General features: G+C 37.4%; 2 protein-coding genes across 3 annotated transcripts; both read right to left on the bottom strand.

Annotated features, from left to right (window-relative positions):
* Positions 1-477: 477 nt before the first annotated feature.
* LOC133738493 (large ribosomal subunit protein eL27) lies at positions 478-1,113 on the bottom strand. The gene has a single exon (XM_062166050.1). The coding sequence runs from the start codon at positions 1,023-1,025 to the stop codon at positions 618-620; it is 408 nt and encodes a 135-aa protein (XP_062022034.1). The 5' UTR covers positions 1,026-1,113; the 3' UTR covers positions 478-617.
* A 3,420-nt stretch (positions 1,114-4,533) lies between these two features.
* Positions 4,534-17,374, bottom strand: LOC133738755 (sister chromatid cohesion protein PDS5 homolog B). 2 transcript variants are annotated; one of them, XM_062166351.1, is made up of 27 exons: positions 17,112-17,373; positions 16,769-16,990; positions 16,510-16,691; positions 16,113-16,233; positions 15,609-15,830; positions 15,207-15,423; positions 14,959-15,104; positions 14,698-14,855; positions 14,454-14,603; positions 14,330-14,378; positions 13,406-13,588; positions 12,615-12,794; positions 11,797-11,936; positions 10,839-10,959; positions 10,360-10,500; positions 10,105-10,173; positions 9,277-9,413; positions 8,525-8,651; positions 8,115-8,249; positions 7,838-8,034; positions 7,599-7,746; positions 7,396-7,509; positions 7,136-7,222; positions 6,705-7,028; positions 6,329-6,418; positions 5,577-5,651; positions 4,534-4,961 (listed from the first exon to the last, which is right to left on the bottom strand). In XM_062166351.1, the coding sequence occupies exons 1-27, from the start codon at positions 17,205-17,207 to the stop codon at positions 4,917-4,919; spliced, it is 3,876 nt and encodes a 1,291-aa protein (XP_062022335.1). In that variant the 5' UTR covers positions 17,208-17,373; the 3' UTR covers positions 4,534-4,916. The 2 variants fall into 2 exon arrangements, with proteins under 2 accessions (XP_062022335.1, XP_062022336.1); XM_062166352.1 differs by lacking the exon at positions 6,329-6,418 and having other exon boundaries at positions 17,112-17,374.
* Between the last annotated feature and the right edge of the window lie 241 nt (positions 17,375-17,615).

Below are 17,615 nucleotides of genomic sequence, written 5' to 3'. Positions count from 1 at the left end.
ACTCGAAGTTAAAAGCTTCAAAATGGAAAACTTCAGTAACTGGTCAATTAAGATCTTTCTCCAACCGCACAAGCATAACTAATTTTTTTTTTTTTTTATCAAAGATAAATTTTATTATTAAATTTGATCAATTACAACCATTGGAGTTGAGGTGACCTGGTTAAAAAATCTTGCTTGATCAGAACAAGTAAAAACGAGTATTACCCTCCATACATCAAGAATTCATATCATCTATTAATAAATCGTCGAGCCACGGCCGGTGTCCGGCTTCCTTCCAATATCTCGCTCCCACCAAATGCAAAGCTTGCCTTGCAGCCACATGAGCAGGCAACCAACTACGGATTTTCCTCCAGTACTGCAGAACCTCGAATTACATCCAATATAGCTCCTTCTACACTTAAGTGAAGCCCTGTCATATTCTTTTTTTTTTTTTTTTTTTTTTGCCGAAATATAGAATATTTAAAGTGCGAACAAAACTAAATTAAACTAAACATTGTTTAGAAACCCCATCATAATAATAGTCTTCCACACAGGTTCTATTTCAAAAACAGTAAATACCAAAATCAAACTGGAACAAAAAGCCATAACCATTTTCCAGAGAGACGACGCCGTTTTGCTCAGAACCTGAGCTTGGTGAAGAACCACCTGTTCTTACCGGTCTTGAACCTCTCCTCGAACCTCTTCTTGGTCTCCTTCAAAGCCGTGACCTTCTTGTCCTTGCTGGAGAGCACGTCGGGGGTGACGACCTCCTTAAGATCCACGTCGAGGGTGTAGCGCGTGGGCATCAGATGCTGGTAGTTGACAAGCTTGACGAAGGGCTTCACCCTCGACTTCTTGGCGGTCTTCTTGGCCGAGTCCTTGCGGATCACCTTGCTCGGGTACTTCTTGATTCCGGCGACCAGGCAGTGGCCGTAGGCGCGGTCGCGAGTGCCGTCGTCGAAGGCCTTGACGATGACGCCCTTGCGCCCGGCGTAGCGGCCCTGGAGGAGGATCACGGCCTTGTTTGGCTTCAAAAACTTCACCATGGCGGCGGCGCTGTTCTTCTCTCTCTCTCTCGCTTAGCTCTTGAAGCTCTCGCTTGGTTTCGGCAAGTGTTGGCCCTGTCATATTCAGTGCAGTAATAACATTGGCCACCTTTTTATAGTTTTCTGCCGGACAAAGTTTCAAGCCATCCGGAAGCTTGTTTGCTCCAAAGAAACTCCAACGATTCCTTTGCATTATAAATGATTTGTTGTCCCTCTATTCCCTTGTTGTCATACTTGAAACTATTCCTGTTTTTCCAAATTAATCACGCCACCACTGCAAAAAGCTGCATTCTTCTTTTGTTGACGTTCGATGAACATGAGTAAACAGATCGATGAAAGTGGGCTCCTTCCAACTTTTGTACACACGACTCAGAAAGGAATGCTTCCAAACTTGTCTTGCCTTTTCACAATTCCACAAAGAATGCACAGTAGTGATCTCCTCCTCCACAAAGAAAACACATAGCCGAGCTCCCGATCCGGCGCTTCACCAAATTTGCAGTACAAGGCAGAAAATTGTAACGAGCCCCTCCATAAAAACAACTTCACTTTATTGGCTACATTCAGTTTCCAAATTGAATCCCAGATCGTCACTGCTCCCTGCTGCTACTACTTTCAACTGTTCTTTGTGACGCCTGCTTTAATTCTGCAGCTAGCCAACAACCTGACTGGACTGTGTAGGCACCAAACAAACAATAGTGTCCGCTCTACTACCTCCCGAAAGCAGAATGGAAAGAATAGTCCCTGCCTCATGAGATAGATAGGTCGGCCTCAGTAGCTCAAGATCCTTAACACGCAGATGCATGAGGATCGATGGATATTTGCACATTGAAAAAATTTGACATAATTGTAAAACATTACAGACACACAAATAAGTTTAATTCTCTATATATTTAGATCAAAAGCTAGTTTTGAAAAGGCTAATAACACAATAAATACAAGTTTAATCAATGCTAGCTTTTTAATATTCCTCCATTAATAATCCTGCAAAAAAGTTTATAGCCTGTATGCGCCATGAGCACCATAGGCCAATGAATCTTTCCCCCTGAGAGTTTGGGTGGCTCGCTTACTTGCTCAGTCGGCATTGGGTATCGGCACATGGGACAGAAGTGAGATGTTCTTGACAATGCAACCTTCATGGAAAAGGTGGGAGCGGGGAAGACGAGTAATCGTCATTTGCCGTTGATATCTATCAGAAAGGTGGGAGCAGGGAAGACGAGCAATCGTCACCACCTCTTGATATCTACGGGAGCAAGGAAGACAATAATTAAGTACTCCTCATGAACTGTTGATCATCACGATTGACACCTTCTTCTTCCATATTAAACCGATCAAGGCCCTGAATACATATAGCACATTCTGTCTTTATAACAGTAGCTTCCAAACTGTCGAGTTTCACTTTCTCCAAACTCTCAATGGATGATTTACTTGCAGGAATGAACTCGGGAGCATATATGTACTTGTGTTTCCAAGCTTTCCCAAGTATCTGAATCGATGATCTCGAAATCCAGTAATTAAGTCCCCAGTGATCACTATAATAGGCGCCACAAAGCTCATGCAGATTCGTGTTTCCAAGCTTTCCCAAGTATAATAATCGATGATCTCGAAATCCAACAAGTCCACTATGATCACTCTAATAGGCGCCACAAAGTTCATGGAAATCTGCATGGTCACACGCACTATAAGCACTGAAATAGGCACAACGGGGACAGCAACTTCAACCACATCATTTAATTTTCAAAGAATAACATGCATGCATATCAACGTCTGCATGGTCAAGCAAAACTGCTCATTTTCGGATTGGATAAGAGGGAGATTGCAATTAACCGTTTGTTCAGATACGAAGATTGGTTCAGAATCATAAGTAGGGTGTTCAGTCTAAAAGCGGCTTTCACTGATTAAAGATCCTTATTCTGATGGGAACCATCGGAATGTCTTCCATTCCTTCTCTTTCGAATTTTGTTTGGAGGGGTTCACCAAGATAGTTGCAGCTTAATTCTCTTTGCATCACTCTGCAACGAAAAAAATGCCTCTCCGTGGAGAACACGAACATACTTGAACAACCCTAATTTCTATGACGCTTCTTTCTTTTTACCTTGAAGCCTGGTATGAAACCTATAAACTGATGACTTTGTATTAAACGCCTATCATCCAAGTATTAATCATTTTCTACAAGAAATCCTAAAGTCTTGCAGAGCAAGAAAATAATCCAAACACAGAAAAGGAAAATGAAATCCTAAAATAAAAAATAACCAAACTTCTCTAAAATCCACTAAATCCCAAATCGGATTATGTGATACTTTTTGGCATCAACCTGACAGGACTAGTGAAAGTGAGTTACATAGATCTCGTCGCTCACATCTCAAAATGTTTATCATGTCCTCAAATCAGGATATTTTGGGGCAAAGTTACACATGAGATTTACTCGTCCAGATCTAACTTTTCACACGAGCCACGTAAAAAGTTTAGGTTGTAAGCGAGTGCACATTTTCATGGGCACTATCAACTTATATATGAATGAAAAACAATGCACTTACACCAACGTAGATTTTCGATCCTATCAATTTGAAAATGAGGGAACAAGATAACAGGGCAAGCACCAGAGATTTGGATGCCTTTGAAAGATTGGCAGCCGCGGTATCCTGACCAGCTGATAAACTAGGAGCTGGGACTGATCCCTGACCATGGTAGGATATATTCTCCGGAAGTGAGATAAACATCTCAACTAACGAGTCGGGCTTAATCCGATCATCAGCAGGAGAGGTATTAAGCTTGAAAGCCTCCTCCAGACATCCCTTGCAATCTCAATACCCTCAACATTTACACCAGGAGCCAGTTCAAGTACTGCCCCCAATTTTTGGGGTGTGTATTAAGAAAAAGGTATGTGCAAATACAATTTCCCTTCTAACAAACGAAATAAGTAGCTCATAAGACTCTGTTTCATTGATAATAATGATACTTTGTTTAAAAAAAAATTGTGAAAAGAAATGTTTTGGACTTCATTGAGCTAAATTGTAAAGTTGTAAAGACAAATGTTGAAATACATACCTTATTCAATTTGATTAGTAGATTGATCAACCATAAAATTCAGGCTCAATCATCATTCGTTCAGTATTTTGTTTAATCGCAACCCTTAATAACTGATTCAATGAAAGTGAACATAATTCTTTCACGTATTATAACCGCAACATGTGGCCTAGAGGTGAAGCATTAAGGTTGGGGGTTGTTCGATCCACAACACTGTTGTTTGTGGCCAGAGAGGAGGAAGCGTTCTGATCTAATAAGACCTCCCAATTACGGATTAGTCATTGGTTGAATATTTTGGGATACCGCAGGACTCGGTTAAAAAAATATATATATATTCATATATTGTGATTGCCATAAATCCATAATCACTCTGATAACTGATTAGTGTTGGTTAACAGAACTGAAACGAGCTTATGTTGTATTTTGACGAGTATGAAGGACATAATGGTCAATGCATCCAACAGAAACTGAGAGAGAATACACGTTAATGACGAACTACAACAATGATTTCAAGTGCACCCAACAGAATCTTCTCCCAAAATTCTCTTTATACTGGTTAACAAGTACATAGATGTTCTAATAATATATCTATTGCTTCACAGTTAGTAATGGAAGAATACACACTAACTTGTAGGTGATACAAATTTCATTAGCAAGAACAGTCATAATATGCACAAAACCTGATCTGCACTCGGCAGTTGATTGTCAAGGATATATACAATTGACATCTATCAGACTACTTACAGGCGAAGAGTGCAAACTCTGGGATGACCTGTGGGAACTCACTACCAGACTAAAACCACCAAAGATTCTTTGGAGTCATCTACTTGAACTGAATGCAATTATCAGACTCAAAAGAAAATGGTATCATACATAATTTAGTTTCTTTTGTCGTCGAGTTCTTTTGGCAACCTGAAATAAGCAAACAAAACAGTAAATGCATAAGCATTGTCATATCATTAAACACACACTGAAACACCCAAATATATAACTGGCGCAGTTAAGATCAGAAATCGGAAAATGTTGAGCTAATTAAGCAAGAATGTATACAGTTGCATGAAAATTTTGAACTCTGGTGTGAGTCTCAGCGTGGGACGTTAAAGAAAGAATATGGAAAAATACAGAGCTTAAATACTATTCATTGTGAGTTTGCAAGGTGTTTTACTATTCATACTGCTAGTTGTATCCTCTGCTTTGCAGTTTTTTTGGTTGAACAAAAAATTTTATTATTCAAAAGAAAAAACATCACTACTAACACAAACATAATACTCAAAGTCCAAACACATAAAATCAGTTCCATATTTAACTCCATTAGGGTCAAGCTTCTCTGTTTCTAACTTCAAATTACTTGCAGTAAGTGATCTTGTATTTGGAAATCAAAAACAGTATGCATGAATGTGATATTAAAGAGCATGAACTCGTACAAACAAAGATTTAGTTGGATTCTTTTGTTTTTGTACATTATTAGGAAATTTATGTAAGGTTATCAGTAAAATTTATGATAACAAGAAAAATAGTAAGGCTTACAGCATTGTCATTCATATCAAGAACTTCTGATACTGAGGTCTCTACAGAAGCTTTCGTCCTCTTGTTCTGTTTCGGCTGCATCCAAAACTATAGTTAGACACAAAATCATTGGTACTGAAGACTTCAAGAATCACCCAAAGAAAATGGCACGATATATTTATGCTATCGTTTAATGATGATATTAAATTGCATCTGTACTCTTGAGTTGTTTAATTAAACTGTTTGTAGTTTTCTTTTCTGATAAGGAGAGAACCAACACTTGCACCTAAAAGCCAGTGTTGGTGGAAATATCAGTAATCAAGATGTACATTGGTAAACCTTACAAAATGAATAGAAAATTTTCTTAAAACAAAATCTTGAACGCAACTTAAGGATATGTTAAACTAATCAACAAAGCATCAAAGTATTCACTGATGTAACTGTTGATGCATCTAATAGTCATAAATACTTGGGAGAACCAAAATAGACAGCTCCTATCAATGGTGCAGTTGATCTGCCCTTTATCTGGGAGGGGGTAATCGAATTTGGGTTCTCTTCCAACAAATAGGAGGACCAAAAAGCTAGTTGGTACATTGCATTAGACTTGAGATGTAGAAGATACTTGAACTAGCAAAAGTTAGGTTTAAGGAAAACTAGAGCACGAGCTAGTTCATGACTTAAACCAAAGCAGAAAAAGAGCTTTCATCAAAGTTTTATACTTTTGAGTTGGCATTTGCAAGCCAATCAAAGCATTCGTAGTATTTCTCTCTTACCCTTCCCTTCAGCGAGCCATCAGTTAAAGTTTCCCCACTATCAGTTTCCAAGCATACTACCTGAACATCCCCACTACTATCACATGTGATCTGCAAATTGGATGGGAAATAAACAGAAGCACTGGGGTCACAATAATTGAGGTCAAGCCAAAGAGAGAGAAGGATAATCCATGTATGAAATATACACGAAGAATGCTTAACAACTGACTAAAAATGAGATATTGCATGTACAAACCAAATACCTAGGGAAGTAGCAACAGATTCAAATGTACTTTGTGCTCCAACATATATTTCACATAGTTGCTTAACTAACACAATTGGGTATCCAAAAACAAAAATTACAATCTAATCACATTTATTACTCAAATTTATTTACCTTAAATGTACTGGGATGATTGGAATGTTCCTCATCGATGCTCCTATTCACATTAACATTTTTCGTCATAGTGGTATTTCTTTTCACATTCAGATCATCCAGAGATGATTCTGTAGCTACAGAATCACAAGATGAAACTACTTCTTTCCCCAGACTAATCTCAGACTTTTTAGATGCCCCATTTCCATCTGCTCCAAGAGCACTTGGAGAGAAAGCCCGTTTTCGCCTATGTCCTGTACTGGTGCCCATGTCACCCTTGATAACATTAGATTTTGTGATATTCCCTTGACACTTCTGCCCACTTTTAGGAAGAGTACTTGAAGGCTGATGTGTGAGCAAAGATTGACCAACAAGAGTAAAAGAAAAAAATTAGTAAGACATAATCCTGGGGCATATAATTGAGTCAGTAAAGGAAGCTTAAAGATACATACCAAAGAGATATCAGATTTAAATATATGAACTACTCTTCGGACAAAGTGCTCATCGAAACATGATTGAGCAAGGCTCCTAGAATTAGACTGCAGAAAGCAAGTAACCATAGGATCAGAAGTTAGCATTTAATGAATTAGTACATCATTAACCGAATTCCACTTTTCATCAGAACTTTAAATGTTACTCAGCTAAAACGTAAAGAAAGGAATTTCAAAATCTTCTTTAAACATTGCTCACTACTTCTAGTAGAAATGCTTACTTTATATAAGGATGAAGGTAGCAAAATTTGCCCAGGACCATCTGATGAGGAGAGGCCATTACGATTTGTTGACGTCACGAAAGAGTGTCCAATGTCTGCTAGAAGGTGCAGCCTCTGTATTGTAAAACAACCTAATTACCATAAATGTGAAAATAAATATAACATTAAAGAAAGGGAAACATTTCCTCAGAGAAAATTCTCACAGAAGTTTTTTCAACATCAATGGCATCCTCAGCTTTCTTAATTGCACGAAAAATGCAGATCAAATTCAAGACAGAATCCTTGAGAATACCCAGAGCACCATCACCATTACTAGCATTGACTAATTCCCGCAATAAAACAAACAGAGGACTGCAAAAAGAAACATAATCCAAAGACCATCACCATGACTGCATTTATAATCAGTACAAAGCAATCAACAATGCTATTAAGTTATACATACTAGCAAAACTGAGCATATATTTCTCCATCCTGACAATCTTCATGGGGGAAATCTTTATCATGAGCGAGAAGATGGATCAAGAATACCACTATGTATGCTGGAAAACTAGTCATTAATCCTTCTTGCACTCCAGATATTTGATGCGCTTGCGCTTCTCTACTGTAATCCTTGATAAATTCTGTCATATATTTGAATGACTAAAATGAAATGTATCAGCAGACAATATCTGATAGAAATCTAGAGCAATGACATGATTGATAAATCAGAAGTAGCATACATCATCTTGGAGATCCTTGAGGCAATCTGAGGTGGCCATTGCAAAAGCACATGCGTATCTGCTAGGTATAGCATGCCCCTTCAGCAGTTTGTGTGTTTTATCCAGAAATAATCTTCTAACCAAAGGAGAGTCATCCTGAAATGTGTCATAAGAAAACTATTTACCACAAGTATAACTAAAATGATAATTCAAGAGATATAATGAAGCAATCAAGAATCTATAGAGGGATATATGGTATAGGGTGCGGGTGCAGCTCATCTGGTCTGATTAAGCCTTAGTTGATGCATAAGGAGATTAACCAACAGAATTGCCTTCTCAAGCACAAACTTTGATAAGGCAAATGAAGAATGACCATGAAAATTGCGGTTCCAAGAACCGTAGGAATTCAAAGCGTAGACAAAATGACCTACCTTTGCCATTGAAATTGTAAGCCGAAATATCTCTGGAGAAATATGGAAATCCCATTTTCGAGAAAGCCGGAGAACAGCCTTTGCAGCAGCTAATCTTATACAAGGCTGACAAGCCTTATCACTTTCACTGCATCCACAACAAGTAAAACCAACTCATGAAATTTTCAAAGATACTTTTTCTTTTGGGGTACCCAAGTATCCCCCCACACCTGCTTTGCAGACCAGTGCTTGAAGCTGGAGTCTCCTGCTTAACCCTAATCTTTAGGAGACAGGAAACTCTAACAACTAGCTAGGCAGGGTACTGTGAGGAGGTTTGAAACCTAAACCATATGGGATCAAACCAAGGGCATGTCCATCCTACTTAACCATAGTATGAAGTTAAAAAGTTTCATTAGAGGCTCAAAAGCATCCCTCTTCCAAATGATTAGCAAATTCTTCAGAAAAACAAATTGCAACTTAATTTATGCTTCCAAAAACAAGAAGATAACCTTTTCAATTGTTTCATTTAAGCAGCACACAGATGCATTAAAAGCCAAACAATGTCTAAATCATATCCAAGCTCTAGAAGGCAATGAAACTTCAAAACAAGGATAGAAGTATTAATAATAAAGCTGTAGTCAATGATTCAATTGTTTTTTACATTCTGAAAATCACTTGGCTGACCCAAATGTAGAACTAACGCCATTTGAAAGCTCAAGTATGAACTCATATACTGTTAATTCTTCATTCAATGAAGGAATCGAAAATCATACCATGAGGTAATACTATCAACTGTTTCGCCCTTTAGCAACATTGTTGACAAAATGTCCCAGAGTTCATTAACTTGCCGTTTGATGCGAGTTCCACCATGTGGCAAGAAGCTCTTGACAAGTGTTTTCAGCCCATATATCTGTAGAATAAGCCATTAAACCAGAGCAGTCAACAGAGATATTTGCAATTAAGGAGATCTAGATCCTTAATATGTTGATCTATCCTTGCTTCAGATTCACGCATCTTCTCTCTCATCCACCTCAAATAACAATTCTAGTTTGTTCATTAACATACTCTAATGATTCAGGCTACCTATAGGCAATCCTAAAAACTAAACCAGTACCAAAGCAACTAAAACAAGAAATAAAACAAACATCCCTTGTGCCAACCAGATCACTTTGGTAATAGAAGGTTGAAATGACATACGTTTTGTCACATTCAACATATAGTAATCTATCTCTAACATAATTGTATAAGTTTAAAGTTATATAAAAACATATGTTTCATGCAAAGCATCAAATCCCATCAGCAGCTCAGCTCAACAATAGTTGCTGCTTGTACAAAAAGCCATGAAAATGAAAGACTAGCCATCAATATGTGTAACAAGCTTATTGTCTCACATTAATTTAATCGTTTAACCATATGAGACTCCAAAATAACCTCACTTATTCTATTCAATTTTTTTCAAATAAGATGGAACGTCGTTGGAATCAGACGGTACAATCAAAGTAAACATTCCCTGGACACCAGCAAATGTGGTCATTCATGGAAAAAGCCATTAACAGCTGAACTAAAAACTAATACAATACTTGAGACTATAAAGAATCCACCTTCAGTTTGCAAGAGTTGCTACAACCAGACGCATCATCAAATGAATTCATATAATCCGAAGAGTCCACCTACACCAGAGAAGTTCACAGATATAAAGCAAGCATCTTGAAGCAACTAAAAATTCAACAAAAGAACTTAAAACTACTTCATGAAACAAACATCCAAGATCTACTACATTCTGTTACTAAACAACATTAGAAATTGTGAGTAAATCTACACAAATATATAGAATTCTCATAGGTGATTTCAATTACTTGGAAAATATTCTGATATATATAAGGAGTGATCTCTTCAGCTTGACTTTCAAATGTTGAAACAGAATGCTGTGCAAGACACCCCAAGGACTGCAGCACTGTTGGTATGTTCTGCTCACTAATTAGAGATTCCACAAGTTTCTGCACATTGTGAAACCAAGTATATTGACACTTCATGTTAACAGTAAACGCCATTCAGAAAGAAAAAAAAACGGCAACAATTATTTAAGCATGCACGTGACTATAAAATAGAAAGTTCACACTTGGTAGACCCAAGTGAAAATTAGAGTAGTTGATGGAGCCCAACTAAAAGGAGTCTGGTGTCGAATAAGAACTTCCATTTGTTTGTGGCTATTGGCTAAGAAAAGAATAATTGTATGATATTAAGAAACTGCGCAGAATGGGCCCACATGACCTAGGCCAGTTTTCGTCTAACCTTAACCTTTAATATTGTAGCTAGTAGCAATTTCTAAGCATACCTTGCATAGACTTGATAATTGCTTAGAAGTATCGAATAAAGCAGCAATCGCTGTAACAGCATATTTTGCCTGCGAACGAGTCCCCTCCAGACAGACCCTCGCCAAAAAGGGATTGATTTCACTAAAAAGAAGGAAGAATACATTTTAAGCTACAGTCAGACCATAATCAGAGATAGATTTTGACTTTCAATTACAAGTGCTTTATGTCAAACAAAAGGAGGAAGTTCGATGATGAAGTCCCAAAAAGATTCGCAAGATACAAATCACTGATTTGGAAAGAAGTAAGCTAGCAATACTGTTAACCCTAACTCAGTAACTTTGAGCACAAATATATGGATCACGTCAAATAAATCAAACTTAACTTTTGATTGTTTTAATAAAAGAATGATACCTTTTATTTTCAAGAAGTGTTACGGTGTAAACAGAGAACAATTTTAGAAGCCCAAAAGTCACAGCATGCATAAGCCTAATTTGAACAAGTCAACCAGTTACGTTTTTGTCATATTACAAGGAATGGGCAGGCACCAACCCCACCCCACCCAAAAAAAAGAAATTAATAAAAATAAAAAATAGCATGTATAAGCCTAGACCCTAGTTACTTTTTGTTATATTACAAGAAATGGGCAGGCACCAAACCCCCCACCCCCACATTAATAATTGACAAAACTTGTTAATCCATGTACATGTTAGAGAAGAAAAATTATTCATTTAAACAAGGCATGCACCTAGCTCTTTATATACTCCAGGGATTACGTGCACCCATGCACAAGCTCTTTCTAATTTACTAAAACAACAACAGTTCCAACAAAGAGGGAACATCTAGAGTGATCAAAATTAGCATAAGAAAATACAGAACTGTGGAAATGTACTAAATAAAATCTCAATCAGAGCATTAAGCTCCATCCTACTCAAAACTTTAGGTATCATTACAAGAATATGAAAAGACCGCAGAAATTACCTGAGGTTGACTGATATATGCTTGCCGGCTTGGGCTAACACTTCAAGCAACTTATCATTGATTGGGTTGCTTCCCTGTAGTAACATCTGAAATTGGGTTTCGGAACCTCTCAGGAGAGTGGGGAAAAAGCTGGTAATTGCCTGACCAGGTAAAAAATGGAGGTAAACTTCAATCAAAAAGTTCCAGTAACCAAATATGCTTCTTCATTTGCAAGTGGCACTGACATAAAACTTGGTCATACAAAAATATCTAAATATCCAAATTTGTCATCCTCCTTCCACAATCTTCTTTTATGTTATAAGACACACAGAAGGTTAAATTTTACTGAAAGCTATTAAAAAAATTCTGATTCCAGCTTTAAGAATATCTAATGCTCTTCTGGAAATTGGCCCATTCTCTTTAGCTGTTTCAATGAGAAATTCGAGTTGGCAATTCATGTTGATACAGTGACAGAGAAAAACAACCAAAAGCCTACCCTACTACCAACCACAGCCTTGGGTAATTTGAAACTTAGCTTAAGGCCTGGCATAGTCCTCTGAGATTCATCCTACTTGTACTTGCCACTATTGATGCTTGGTATCCATAACAACAACGATAATTCATGGTCATTCATCAAGTTTATGAACTACGGTTATGTCCTCAACCAATGTTAAGTGCTAACACAATTACACAAACCCCTAATGGCCATTCCCTTGCATGTTCAGCTTTGTCTTTTCGAGCACGCAACACTCGATCTAACTTAAACATCACTTTTATAAGGTATTTGTCTATGATGAAAAGCACTACTCAGATCCAGAGAGCAAAAGAAATCTTTTTACCAGAAGGAGTTGGACACAAGAAGCCTCAAGGTGCTTGTCTCCTGTAGTGTTACTGGAAAGAAAATCTAGAATACAGCGAACGTGTTCTGAGCTGAATATGTTATAAGAGCATTTTGAGGAGAGTGTTTGTAAAAACTCAAAATCTTCATGTTTCTCTCCAATGATCTGCAGAAATTTGTCCTGAAAGTAAAACCATAAATAAGTGCACAAGACAATAAATTTAGAAGAGGAACACTAAAAAAGGCAGTATATTATATTGTTGTTTGAAAAACTTGAAAAACCAAACCAAAATCCAAGTTCCCATCACAAATAGATCAAATCCTATCAAGATTGCAAGGAAGCAAATTACATGAAACTAATTCGTTCAAGTAAAAATTTGATCTCCGACAAGTAAAACAATATAAAATATATTTAAATATGAAAAGAAACAGACCAACATTCATGGCTCTATTCAAAGAAAGACGTGCGCTCAGGTTAAAATATTAGATGGTGTTTGACACTTGAATTAATTTTATTCAACCGAAGACTTCTCACAGGCCTAAACCGTTTAGCATCCACTAAAATATTTCCAGCTGCTTTTGGTACACAAGTAGAAGTTGTTTGTTTCATTTATTAAGCTTTTGCTCTGAAAGTTTAAGGACTGCTATTGCTCAGTATAAATATTCATAAAATTTATATACAACCAAAGATCGCCTTAAAAAAGCAAGGAAGAATGATGCACAACTGCTTAAAAGAGTAACATAGGAACCCAGGGGGCAGACTAATTAACAGTAGAGGTAAAACAAACTCACTCTGGTTGTCCGGGCATCTCTACTTTCATCCAATAATAAAGCCAGCGAATCAAAAATGTTATTAACTTTCATTTGGTTTAATTTATGAAAGCATTCTTCTGCATGGGAAGGGTCTGCAAAAGAGACTGCCATTTTCAAGAACAAAATCTTATATCTCTTCTGCATGTCTTCTGGATCATTTCCCTGCAACATAAAGTCCAATGTTTCACTTTTCAAACTATTAACATATAGAGAAGAATGTAAAGCTGCCATCCAACTACACTCGGTCCAATTTTTAGCAAAATTTGAAATTCAGAATATTAGGAACTTTGGAACAATGTAAGCAGCTTTCTAAGAAGCTCGAAATTGAGGATTTAACAATTGCAACATTCACAATAATGTATGCCGAAAGCTATGGAAAATAGGTCCAGTGAAGAGCTCATAAGGAGGCATTATAAGATTAACAAACTTATGCATGAAAAAAAAGAAGTCCAAACTTAGGCAAAGCGACATTTTTGGCATTTAGAAATATGAATAACTTTGTTGGATTTGAAACGGTAATAATGTTATTATACTGAATTGAACACTTCAACATACATATAGTTCACTAGAAAAAACCAAATTAATTCCAAACAAAAAATGGTGATTCTCCAAGGTAAACCTATATTCATAAAAGGGAGGAGGAACTGCTTGTAGCACCTATGTTCCTAAATATTATGAATAGGCAGAAAAGGCTTTTAAAGAAAATGTTGCTTTACCAAAACTTTTCACCTTTCAATTCTAATAAAACAGCCATTAAGGGACTAACACCTACTCTAAACTTAATTTTCATACACAGCACCACTAATAAACAGTGATAACAATATTAGCTGCTCAGGAAAAGAAAACAACACTAAAACATTGAGATAGTGCAAAAGGTATTTCAATAGCTATATAAGAATGTACCTTCTCTTTCTTTCTTATCTCTAAGTAAGTTCGCATTTCGCTTTGCAACCTATAAAACATTTGCACTTTGTAAAGAAACCAGATTTTCACGTTGATTCTAGCAAGAGCAAGTTAGTGACAGTACCTTTGTTTTTGAGACAAAATAGCATTCAAAGCCTTCAAATGAAGAGGGGTGAAAACCGAAAACAAATGGATCCAGTGCCTTGTCCTTTCTTCCATCGAAAGAACAGCCGGGAATAAATCTTCTGCAAGAACAAGCTCCATATTTTGGGACCTGAAGTAGGAATAACCACAAAAGTTATAGTCAAATACAACATTGTAAAGTATTGCATTTAATTTAAGAAGCTATAACATGAGAGCAAGCAGACCTGAACTCCTTACACTCTTTATCATAGCAGAGCATCAAGATTTTACATGGAATCTGTTCAAAGTGGTCACTTATTGCAATGTAACCTTCAGAACATTTGTTACAGTAATACCGGTAGACTTCCATCAACTTTTGCAGAGCCATCTTTCTAATAGGTATCTGTAAATAAAACAACCAATATTACCAATGCAAGAATAACTAAAATATAGCTAGACAGTAACTGTAATTAGCAATATGAAACATTTTTTTTTTGTAAAAGTACCTTCTTGTCCCGAAGTCTTTCAGTAGTTTGAGATATTAGTTTGGGAGGAAAGTATCTCAGATTAGACATGGCAAGATCACAGGAAACAATTACTGCTTGTGTTCTCACTTTATCATCGAAATCTCGTAATCGACCTTCAAGGGAAGCTACTCAAATGAAGTATAAACCAGATTCAAGAATCAGTAATACAGGAGATGAAAAAAAAAAAAAATATATATATATATATATATATATATTGTTTAGCTTACATAGAAGTTTTTGTGATTCTTCCCCAGATGGATTGGTTACATAGCAAACTCGAGCGCATTGTAGAGCACTAACTCTAACTTCCACAGACTTATCCGAGAATCTTTTCAGAAACTCTTTGAAGAGGTCATCATATTTTCGTGAAATATGGTGATCAGGCAGTGAAAAGAGTTTTCCAATTAGTTTAACAGCTTTTATTCGGACATCGACTTGATCAGTCTACAAAAGTAATCAGAGTCAAAAGATATATGAGGATCCCTTTGAAAGCACAGAACTAAGAAGCTAAAGACAACTTTGCAGAGATCCCAAATAATGACCACAGATGTTAGGGTGAAAGGATAAAAGCAAAACTAAATGAAGCTAGATGGGCTGAGGAAAAAAAAAATGAAGACAAGAAGACATACCAGCAACTCTTGAGTTAAATTAGGGATGACAGCAAGAAGCATCTGAGGAGCACACTCAAAAATTTTGAAAATGATTTCATGGTAAAATTCCTTGAGCTCACTCCCCACAGCATCTCTATCTAAAATACAAGATGTCAAAAAGCCACAAACTAAGGTTTCCAGCTTTTCTGCGCAGGTTTGGATCACAGAAACTGCAAGCTGGGAAGAAGCAGAGGCTGTATCCTGCAAAAAAAGACATACAACAGTATCATGTTATTACTTATTTCCTGTATCTGCATGCTTATCCATAAATCCATGATTTTGGATGTCACTTTTTCAGATGTTACCACAAAACACAGTAATATCACATATTTGACCACAGAATACTATATGGGACATTGTCCCAGCAGTCCAGCACTAACGACGAGATTTTGATAACATGAGCTATCAAACATATATATGCACTCATAACAATTATCAACTGGCACATAGTTTATCATGGAAACAAGCATCTCTAAAACTCACCGTTCCCTCCTTCACAAGATTACGGAGCAGCACATCCAAAAGAGGGTGAGAAGCTTCCTCATTTAGTATCTCAGCCATTATAGACAAAATATCCTTGATCAAAGTCTGCTGATGATTTTCTCTACAGAGAAAAGAAATTGCAAGTCATGATTCTTGATGCCATTACATATAACTTGGTAAACATAAAAACAAAGCATGTTTTAACCATTTACTTTGCAGGACAAGCATGCCAGTAAAAATAATAATTCCGCTATGATGATATCAAGAAGCGTTGACTCCTTAAATTATCAAACTAAGACGAGCCCAAACCATCGAAAATGAACACTAGGGGTTTAACTGTAAAGAACAATGAAACATATAGATCCCAAAAGATATACAAGAAATGCAGGATGCTAACCTCACGACAGAGAAGAAAGTATTGAACATGTCGAGAACAACATCATTACAGTCAATGTCCAACATGATCACACAACACTTCAACTTTGCAACAATCTCCACTATCTTAGCCCTCTTCGAAAACAGCGAGTTTGCGGTATCACCTAGCCCCGCAAACACACTCACAAGAAGCTTAAACACATCCTGAAAACGAAACCCGTAGTATAAACAACTTGAGCACACAGCGAAATCGGTACACGAAACACAGCAAGAGAACTTACTCTGAGATCTCTATCCTCAAAAGGCGGTTCCGGTGCCATGAGTCTCATCATCTCAGTGGCACAGATGGCCACTAAAAGCCTCACATCCTTATCTCGATGCCGAAGCAGGCCTTTAACAATGGTTTCCTTCAGAGGCTCTATTGCCGCTTCTAGTTTCCTGGTGGCTTCCCTCTTTGTGGAGCCTGAAGGCTGCTCTAGCTCTGCCAAAGCCACTGTAGCTTCCTATGAAACCCAAGCACACACACACACAGAAACAAAACCTCGATCATTTACAATTTCCAATGCCGGCGAAACTAAGCAATTCAAAATCTAGAGGGAAAAGGAAGAGTTGAAATCCACTTACTCGGAGCGATTTGACGACGGAGTCCTTGTTAGGGCGGGTTTGACGGCGGAGCTGGTTGCCGATTTTGGCGACGAGTTGAAGGGCAGACTCGTCCATCGATGCGACGGTGATCGGAGAAAAACCCTAATTGGGAGGAGGATTGGGGTTTTGCAAGGGCATTTGCTCAGTGAGAAGAATTACTTGAAACTGTAGTGGGCTTTGATTAAGCGGAGAGGCTCCCGCCTTTGGTGCGCGTGACGATACGCGCCAGATTTGGAAGACGAAAGGCTCTGTAAATGAATTGGGCTGCCCAATTCACTTGAAGACGGTGGAGCTGATAAAAATTAGAAACGTTACGAACTTGAAAAACTTTAAAATTGGTGTAAACTTCTATCACAGAAACTGAAATTCTAACTTGTACAACACTACAATGTGTCGAGCAATTTCGCAAAGCTGGAAGAATTCGACCGGCTAATGTATGATTTTTACGGTTCATCACACAATTGTCCTACCAACTAAACTCCA

Source organism: Rosa rugosa, chromosome 3, assembly GCF_958449725.1.
Source record: "Rosa rugosa chromosome 3, drRosRugo1.1, whole genome shotgun sequence".
In the NCBI taxonomy this organism is placed as follows: Eukaryota; Viridiplantae; Streptophyta; class Magnoliopsida; order Rosales; family Rosaceae; genus Rosa; species Rosa rugosa.
This window is presented reverse-complemented; position numbering and strand designations above follow the sequence as displayed.

Bases quoted from the DNA above. Each gene is read 5' to 3' on its own strand.
- LOC133738493 (XM_062166050.1), bottom strand. From the start codon at position 1,025: ATGGTGAAGTTTTTGAAGCCAAACAAGGCCGTGATCCTCCTCCAGGGC.
- LOC133738755 (XM_062166351.1), bottom strand. From the start codon at position 17,207: ATGGACGAGTCTGCCCTTCAACTCGTCGCCAAAATCGGCAACCAGCTC. The intron at 14,856-14,958 runs GTACTTTTACAA...TTTTATTTACAG, and splicing joins AAAGACTTCGGGACAAGAAG to ATACCTATTAGAAAGATGGC. The intron at 7,510-7,598 runs GTGAGAATTTTC...TTTACAATACAG, and splicing joins TTGATGTTGAAAAAACTTCT to AGGCTGCACCTTCTAGCAGA.